This window comes from Lissotriton vulgaris, chromosome 2_1 (genome assembly GCF_964263255.1).
Source record: "Lissotriton vulgaris chromosome 2_1, aLisVul1.2, whole genome shotgun sequence".
In the NCBI taxonomy this organism is placed as follows: Eukaryota; Metazoa; Chordata; class Amphibia; order Caudata; family Salamandridae; genus Lissotriton; species Lissotriton vulgaris.
The window spans coordinates 1,618,065,266-1,618,074,993 of record NC_141687.1 but is presented as its reverse complement, the minus strand read 5'-3'; the positions used below and the strand labels follow the sequence as shown (position 1 = coordinate 1,618,074,993).

Here is a 9,728-nt window from a genome sequence, read left to right as displayed (position 1 = left end):
TGGGATGTAAAGAAACTTTTTCCAGTCTCCCGTCTTGTATAGGCTACTATCGCTGCAAGGTGTACTCTCAGCGAGGTACAGCTTAGGTTTGTTTTGAGCAAGTGTGTTAAATATTTTAGCACTGTTGATTCCTTGGTGATTTTCTTGTGTAGCTTGTCCCTGATGCACCACTGTGTGAACCGTTTCCATTTTGCTACATAGCACTTTCGTGTGGTATGCCTTCTTGCCTCCCGCAGCACCCGCAGTGTGCTCTCTGGGAGTTTTAGGTTTGCAAACTCTACATCTTTAGGAGCCAGGCTGCTAGGCAGAGACTCTCTGGCTCTGGGTGAAGCACCTCTTCGTTTTGCATGGAGAGCAAGTCTATTCTTCTTGCAAACGTGTGTGGCGGGCCCTGCGCCATCTCCACTATTTGTGAGAATCAGGACTGTGTGGCCCACTGTGGTGCTACCAGAATCAGTGTCATGTTGCTGTTTCTGCATTTGCTGAGCACTGTGTATCAGTGGTATAGGGGGAAAAGCGTAGGCAAATGTCTCAGACCAGCTTATCCATAGGGCATTTCCCAAGGAATGTTCCCCGGGCTGTCTGGATGCGAAGTATTGGCATTTTGCATTCTGGTTTGTTGCAAACAGGTCTATTTTTGGGGTCCCCCACTTCTTGAATAGCTTTTGCGTTTCCTGTGTATTGAGCTCCCACTCGTGGGATGCTGATGTATGTCTGCTGAGCCTGTCTGCCTCCATGTTTTCCTTTCCTGGTAGGTGTATTGTCATGATGTCTATTTGTAGTGGGATGGCCCATCTCCATATTTCCTGCGCTAGGTTGGGCAGCGCTACGGATTGTGTTCCTCCCGGTTTGTTGATGTAGAACATTGTTGCGGTGTTGTGGGTTTGTTCCAACACTCTCTGCCTGTACAGTTGTTTCTGGAAGGCTTTCAGGGCAAGGAACACAGTCTTTAGTTCCAGGTAGTTGATGGGTCTGATGCATCTGTTGGAGTCCACAGACCCCTCACCTTGAGCTGGTTCATGTGTGCTCCCCATCCCATCTAGGATGAGTCTGTGGTGATGGTCACTGTTGGGTTTGGTGGTGTTAAAGGCGTGTTATGTTCTTTTTGTTCCACCACGCTATCTCCTCTTGCACTGCGTGCGTTACAACCACTAGATCTTCCCAACTCCCTGTAGCTTGTGACCATTGTTGTTGCAGCCATTCCTAGAATGGTCTCATGTGGAGTCGTATATTGGGGACTAGGTGTATGCAGGACGCCATCATCCCCATGAGCTTGCTCTCTGTCCTCACTGTCAGAGCTTGCCCCTTCAGGTATTTATGTGTCTCCTTCAGCAGGGCAAGTGTTCTCTTCTCGGTGGGGAACACCTTGCTCTGAATGGTATTGATCTGTGCGCCCAGGAAGATTTCACCTATTCTGGTTCCATTGAGGATTTCCCCCAGTGTATTGAGAATCCCAGTTCTGTCAGCGTCTGTGTGACCCGCTGTGCATGTATTTGGCATTGTTAGTAGGAACTTGCCTTTATCAGCCAGTAGTCGAGGTAGGGGTATACATGAATCCCCTCCCTCCGCAGGAGCGCCGATACAGCTGCGAGGCATTTTGTGTAGACCCTTGGTGCGGATTTTAGTCCGAAGGCCAGTGATGTGAACTGGTAGTGCGCCTTGTTGATGGCAAAACTTAGTAGATTATGGTGTTGTCTGTTCATGGGAATGTGTAGGTAGGCGTCTGAGGTCTATGGTGGACATAAAATCTCCGTCCCTTATCTGAGGAATAAGCTACTGTAGGGATGTCATCTTGAATGTTCGAGTCTTTATGTATTGGTTTAGGAAACCGTAGGTCCAGGATGGGTCTTAACATTTGGTCTACCTTTGGTACGAGGAAGTAGTTGGAGTACACTCCCTTGTTTCTCTCTTTGAACGGTACGGTTTTCTTTTGCCTCCTTGTGGAGGAGTTCTTGTGCTTCCTGTAGGAGGAGCCAGAGTTCTTTTGCAGAGGGTGTCTTGCTTTTCGGCCTCCTTTTTGGTGGCTTCTTTCCCAGTTCTATACAGTATGCGAACTGTATGATGTTCAGTATCCATTTGTCTGTTATTTGTAAGTGTTTAGCCTGCCTCCTACTGGTGTTACATGTTCGTTGATTTCTCTTTTGTGTAATTTTATTTGGAGTTCTTTGTTGTGCCGCTCCCGTAGAGGAGTTGTGCGGGTGGGCAAGTATGGTGCAGTCAATTTGAGGTGGGTTGCTGGCCCCCGCTTCTTGTTTGCCCTCGTCCATTCGATCGCCCTCGAAAGGACTGGCCCCTAGGTTGGTACTGCCAGGTTTGCTGTTGCGGACCATGCTGCGCTTGGTTGTTGCCCTGGTAGGTTTGTTGGAAGGTCTGGTGGGACGTTCCCGGCTGGGTTACTCCTCTGCCGTTTGGTCTCCTTGAGGGGGTGTCCCTTCTCATACCTCTGAACTGCAGAGCTCCCATGGACCTCGCAGTTTCATTCTCTTTCTTGAGCTGCTTCAGTTTGTCATCTACTGGCACCCCGAACAGCGTTTCCCCATGTAAGGGTGTGTTTAGAATATTATTCTGGACTTCTGGCTTGAAGCCTGAGATCCTCAGGCTCCAAGCTGGCGTCGAACTCTTCTTCGACTTCTACAATCGTTGTGGGCTTCGAAGGGATGGTGTATCTGCTCATCCGTTCGTCTAAATTCTTCTTTCGCTGGAGGACACTGTCCATGTGGGCCTCAAGCCTTCTCTTTTTCCTCTCCATCTCGGTGGCTTGTTCGGCGTCGAGTGTTTCGGCGGTTCTCTTCGATGTCGTCGATGTCGAAGATGCCTACGGCTCTTTTTCCTTCAGTGTCGAGCGTGCCTTTTCGGGGACGTGTGTCAACGACCTAGGTTTGTCTTGGGTTTTCGCCGGCTGTGAGTCCTTTTTGAAGGAACCGCTGGGCTGTTTGTCCCTTTATGCAGCTGTGGCTGTCGATAGCTTCGGCGCCATTCTCCTTTTGAGGACTTTGACTCTGACTTTCGAGAGTCTGACGGGTTTTTAGGGGTCGACGTCTCCCTTACCTCCTTTATCGACTTCATATCGGTCTCTACAAAAGTGTAGTCCTCAGTTCCCCATGTTGTCCTCTTCTCCACTGGAGAGGCCCAAGTCCCGGAGCGACGGACGTTCTCCTTGGCCATGCATGTTGTAGTTGGTCCTCCTCTGTCTTTCCCTTACTCTGAGGGTCTTCGGGGTGAATGCCGAGCGGGCGTTGCAATCCTTGCTTTCGTGCTCGACTGGCAGGCAGGGGTTGCAAACCGGGTGCTGGTCCTTCTACGCGTATTTGTGGTGGCAATTACTGCAGAATTTGAAAGGTGTTTTGTCCATTCCTGCGCTCAGGGGGCCCCCTGCATGCGTATTCTCAGTTTGACGTCAAAGTTTTCTATCTTCCGCGCCTTCTTTGTCGTCCCAGCTCTATGTTCTTGATTGCGAGATGTATTCTCCAATTTTTCGGTGGTTTTCCTGCTTTATTTTTTCGCTTCTTCTTTCCTAAAACTCTGGAACCTCTCGCTGACGATCCAGACCCAACGGCGGAAAAAGAATCTGAAGATGGTGCCCTAAGGCGGGAGCTTCCGGGGGAAGCGCGCTGACATCACAGAAGGACACCAAATGGTGGGACGTCGACTATGAAAAGAAAAAAAGAAAAAAAAATACTACGATTCCAGACCTAAGCACTAGACCGTGAAATAAGCATAGTGAATCCAGAAAGATTCACGCTGCAAAACATAATTTTCAAGTTCCATATAGAAACCTTGACTCGTACCTCAAAACAATTCTCAAAATAGCAATCACTGTCTTTCTACTAAGTCAATCAAAAAAGAGAGTAATGCAGCTTCCAGGAATGATTATCTCTAGAAATAGTTTTAGCCCTGAGCAGCTTCTACTCAGTCATCAAAAGCACAAATTTCAAATAATACAAAAGTCCTCATGATAGAGTGCTAGCAAACTGTCAGGGGTAGTAAGCTCTATGTAAATACAATTACCTTTCGTGCATTTCCTTCGCTTCTCGCTCTTTCCGCTTGATTTCCAACTCTGCAAATAACTTCATTGTTTGTTTGTACACTGCTTGTTTGAACTATAAAAAAGAAATAACATCTTTGTTTAAAGGTATTTCTAAATCATCAAAGCTTTAGTTCATGTGGAAATACTTTGTCTTGCACAAAATACTAGGCATTCCTTAATACAAGCTTTTTAAAAAGGATACACTAACATCTGTTTGTGGTTGCTATCACTTTTAAACAGATGGTACTACAATGTTTTGTGCAAGGTTACTCATTTCGCAACATCAACTGCTAAAGGATGAAAAGCTCAATTAATCTGTTTAAGACTTGAATGGGTAACGCACATAAAACTGATAGTTCACATCTTATAGGGCCACAACACTGGCGTGGCTAATCTGAGTCTTTAACACTTCCCTTCTTCTCTACTAGATAGGAGCCAGTTCAGTGCTGTTAAGCTTTGAGGTTTAGTGTCTGTGGTCTAAATCGGTCTGCAGGTTGAGTCAGTGAAATAAGCTGTTGAATTGCAATCTTATGGTGTGAATTTTTAGGAGATCTAGCTGCGAGCATAGTTCCACATTGTGAGGTGGAAGGAGCAGATCAAAGGCATCATCATAGACTACGTGCTCTCAATGAACCGCCAAATCAACGCCATCTCGACCTCCTGCTTCCACACACTCCGCCTGCTTTGTAAGGTTATCAGCTGGAGCCACACCGAGTCCAGGAAAACGGTCACCCACACGCTTGTTGGCAGCAGACTCGACTACAGCAACACACACTCCATGCTGGTACCACTCAGAAACTCCAAAAGAAACTGCAGAACATTAAGAACGTCTCCGCCAGACTCATCCTGGACAATCCATGCTGCAGACACATCACCGGACACCTGAGACCTTCACTGGCTACCTAACAACAAAAGAATTACCTTTGAGCTCCTTATGTACGCCTACAAAACCCTCACCAAGGCCGGCCCTGCTTACCTGACAAAACCGCCACTCTGTCTACACTCCCACCAGACAGCTCTGCTCCGCCCAACTGGCCCTGGCCACCATCCCACAGACCCGCAATATAATGTGCTGGTTTACTGCTAGCTTTTCTGGAGAAGGAATATGCTACTTACCAGTATGCATCTGTTCTTGGCATGTAGGGCTGCTGACATTCATATCTGTGCATAGATCGCCGCCTAGTGTTGGGTCCGGATGATTGCACATTGTTGTCCTGGAAGAGTCTTCGAAGTATCACGAGATAGGTGGCTCCTCCCCTGGAATACAGTGCGCATGGGCATCCTCTCCATCCTCAGATTGTTTTTCGCCATTGTGGCAGAGATGGAGTATGATACAGTAAGTGATGACCATGCTTGAGAGTAATTCTGAGTGCTACAGCTGCGACAGGCACCGGGGAGGAGGGCAAGTGATATGAATGTCAGCAGCCCTACATGCCAAGAACAGATGCATACTGGTAAGTAGCATATTCCGTTCGAGGCATGTGGGCTGCTGAATTCATATCTGTGCATAGAATAAATAGCAGTTTCCTCTTTAGCAGTGGTTGCCCGTGCCAGCTGCAGCAGTCTGAAAAAGAGTCCGGAGAACAGCCTGTCCTACAGCAGCTTGCTGTTTGGAGTGTACATCCACGCAGTAGTGTTTGGTAAATGTATGTATGGTGGACCATGTGGCTGCTCTACATATATCCTCTAGAGGAATGTTACCTAGGAAAGCTCTTGGGGGAACTGTTAATGTGTGTTTAGCTTTTTGATAACAGATCTGTATGCACTTAACAATCCCTCTGGCTATACCGGCTTTGGAAATGGGGTTGCCTTTGTGCTGTGGAGAAAAGGCAACAAACAGTTGCTTAGTCTTCCTGAAATCCTTTGTCCTGTCTATGTAATACAGGAGAGCTATTTTAACATCTAATGTGTGCAGTGCTCGGTCTGCCACTGAATCTGGATTTTGGAAGAATACTGGCAGTTCTATTGTTTGGTTAATGTGGAACTGTGATACCACCTTAGGCATAAATTTAGGGTTGGTACGTAGCACTACCCTATTAGCATGAATCTGTATCAAAGGCTCTTGAATAGTTAGGGCTTGAAGCTCACTAACTCTTCTTAGCAATGTGATTGCTACTAGAAAGGCCACTTTCCATGTCAGAAATTGTATCTCACAAGAGCGAAGAGGTTCAAAAGGTGGTCCCATCAGTCTGGTAAGAACTACGTTCAGATTCCAGACAGGTGAAGGTGGGTGTCTGGGAGGAATCACTCGTTTGAGTCCCTCCATAAAAGCTTTAATGGCTGGCACTCTGAAAAGGGAAAGGTGCTGCCTGTTTTGAAGATAAGCCTCTATCGCAGCTAAATGTATCTGGATGGAACTGTAAGCCAGATTGCATCTGTGTAGATGTAACAAATAACATATAATGTTTTGAGTTGATGCATCTAGCGGATTTATGTCATTATTGGAACAATAGATGACAAATCGCTTCCATTTTGCCGCATACCATGCCCTGGTTGTTGGCCTTCTTGCCTCCTTGATAATATTCATACAGTCAGGGGGCAGGTTTAGGTAGCCAAACTCTATGACCTCAGGAGCCATATTGCAAGGCTTAACTGTTGCGGATCTGGGTGCTGAATGTCTCCATGGCTCTGAGTGAGGAGACTGGGTGTGAGTTGCAGTCGTTGGTGAGGCACCACGGAAAGTTCTAGGAACGTGGTGTACCATGCCTGCCTTGCCCATGTTGGACCAACCAGGAGGAGTGTCATTGAGTGCTGCCGCAGTTTGCGCGCCACTAGCGGTATGAGCGGTGCTGGAGGAAAAGCGTACGCAAATCTGCCTGATCAGCTCATCCATAACGCATTGCCCTGAGACTGCGGTTGTGGGAACCTGGCGGCGAAGGTTTGGCATTTTGCGTTTTCCTTTGTGGCGAACAGGTCTATCTCTGGATGACCCCACTGCTGGAAATACGGTTGTAGCACTGAGGGATGTATCTCCCACTCGTGCATCTGATGGCTGTGCCTGCTGTGCAGGTCCGCCATCTGGTTGTCCTGGCCTGGGAGGTGTTCCGCCATGAGGAACATGTTTCTTTGAATGGCCCACTTCCACATGCTCTGAGCTAGGTGTGACAGCTGCGGAGAGTGTGTCCCTCCATGCTTTTGGATGTAGTACATGGCAGTCATGTTGTCCGTCCGGATCAACACGACCTTGTTGCACAATGAAGATCGCCATCAGTTCCAGCAGGTTGATGTGCATCCTCTTTTGTTGCGTCGTCCATAGTCCCTGCACTGTGTAATGGAGGACATGCGCTCCCCAACCATGGAGAGATGCGTCCATCGTCAGCACTATCTGTGGTACAGGCTCTTGGAACGGTCGTCCCCTGCAAAGGTTTTGTGTGTTCCACCAATGCAGAGAGTTGTATGCACGACCGGTCACCAACACTAGGTCTTTTAGCTGTCCTTGAGCCTGGTTCCACTGTCGTGCTAAGCACTCCTGAAGCGGACGCATGTGTAGCCTCGCGTGAGGGACTATGAAGATACAGGAGGCCATCATACCCATCAGCTGCATAAACACTTGCGCTGGGAGTGAGGGTCTGAATCTCTGAATCAGCAATTGCATGCTGTTGATTCTTGCTGAGTTTGGCTTTGCATTTGCTGCCAGAGTGTCTAATGTCGCTCCTAGGTACTGTTGTACATGTGCGGGTTGAAGATGAGACTTTAAGTAATTTACTGAAAATCCTAGACTGTGTGGGAGGTGAATCGTGCGGGACATGTGGCTGGCACATTGCTGGGCTGACTTTGCTTGGATAAGCCAGTCGTCCAGATAAGGATAGACCTGAATGTGTTGTCTCCGAAGGTGCGCAGCCACTGTCGCCAAGCACTTGGTAAACACTCTGGGGGCTGTTGTGACCCCGAAAGGCAGGACCTTGAACTGTTCATGCTGGTTGTTTATGGTGAACCTGAGATATTTCCTGTGTCCCGGGTGAATCGGAATGTGGAAATATGCGTCCTTCAGGTCTAGTGTTACTAGAAAATCTCCCTGACTGAGCAATGGTAGGATTTGCTGCAAAGTGAGCATGTGAAAATGTTCTGACAAGATGTATTGGTTCAGGGGTCTGAGGTCTAGTATGGGCCTGAGATACCCGTCCTTTTTTGGGATTAAGAAGTACAGCGAGTACAGCCCTGTACCCTGTTGTTCTAAGGGCACGAGTTCTATGGCCCCTTTTTGCAGCATACAGATGACCTCTTGCTGCAATAAGTGCATGTGCTCTGCGGACATAGGACGGTGCCTTGGGGGTATGTTTGGTGGAGTGGAGGTTAGTTCTAGACAATAGCCGTATTGGATAAGCTGTCTCACCCACTGTCTGAGGTAATGCCTTCCCAGACTGGCAGGAACTGCTGAAGTCTTCCCCTGACCGGTGTTATATGGTCCGGGGGTAGCGACAAGACGTCACTGTTTAGTGTTGGCGGAGGATCTAGCGTTATTATTTCCTCGTCCTCTGCCTTTGGTGCTGTTGCCCTGGTATCCACCCATATTGTTCTTGTTATAGGTGGTCTGTGTGCCTCCTTTGTTGTATTGGGCTTGCTGTGATGCTTGACCTCTAGAGGCTCCCCTGTTACCGGAGCGACAAAAGGAACCTCCCCTGAATTGTTGTGACTGCAGAGCGCCCATGGATTTGGCTGTCTCAGTGTCCTTTATAATCTTTTCTAGGATTGTGTCCACATCAGGACCAAACAAAAAGTCAGGGTTAACAGGCTGATTGAGTAATGTAGTTTGAATCTCTGGCTTGAAACCAGAGATGCGTAGCCAGGCATGCCGTCTGAGCATCACACTTGTGTTGATGGCCCTAGCTGCTGTGTCTGCTGCATCTAGCGCACATTTAATGGATGCATTTGATATCAGTTTCCCCTCCTGAATCAGCATTTCTGCTCTCTCCTTATAAGCATCAGGCAAGTGTTGTAGCAGCTGCTCTAACGTGTCGTAATGAGCCCTATCATATCTGGCTAATAGGGCCTGTGTATTTGAGATTCTCCAAATATTTGCCGCTTGAGCCGCTACTCGTTTTCCAGATGCTTCCAAGATCTTGGATTGTTTGTCCGGAGGAGGAGCATCACAAATTGTTTGAGACTTTGCTCTCTTACGAGCATTAGCCACTACTAAGGAGTCCAATGGCAGCTGGCCTTTGATATACGTAGGGTCCACAGGCGCAGGCTGGTATTTCCTTTCAATTCTTGGGTTCACAACCCTTGCCCTTGTGGTTTCCTTAAAAATTTCACCAGCGTGTTTAAGGACCCCCTTCAGCATAGGCAATGTTTTTACTGATCTTTCTGAAGTTGAGAAAGTGTCTAACAAAAAGTCTTCCTCTACTGGGTCAGCGTGCATTTCCACATCATGGTTATTTGCTGCCCTTTCAATTAACGCGTTAAACACCGCTGTATCTTCAGTTGGCGAGGGTTTGACCGTATAGGACTGAGTGTCAGGCGTGGTGTGTGGCTCACCCGGGTCAACAGGGTCAGTCCAGGGTTGGGGCTCCTCTTGATCTGTGTCAATAGGATAATTAAATTCCTCCTCATTGTAGCCTTCCCCCACATCCTCATTAGTACGTGTGGGTGAATAGGTATATTCCTGTCCATAGGACTCCACAGGCTCAAAAAGAACAGGTGAGGTGGCAGAGTCCCTTTTCTTTTTGAGTGGAATCTTGTATGACTCCATAGGATTTTCTGG

At 47.8% G+C, this 9,728-nt stretch overlaps 1 protein-coding gene across 1 annotated transcript in view; it reads right to left on the bottom strand.

Moving 5' to 3' along the window:
* Positions 1 to 9,728, bottom strand: part of DNAJC8 (DnaJ heat shock protein family (Hsp40) member C8) — a 230,406-nt gene that overhangs the window by 35,545 nt on the left and 185,133 nt on the right. The window contains exon 7 of the mRNA XM_086957494.1: positions 4,009 to 4,100. Within this exon, the coding sequence (XP_086813620.1) occupies positions 4,009 to 4,100 (92 nt within the window). The remainder of the gene's footprint in view (positions 1 to 4,008; positions 4,101 to 9,728) is intronic.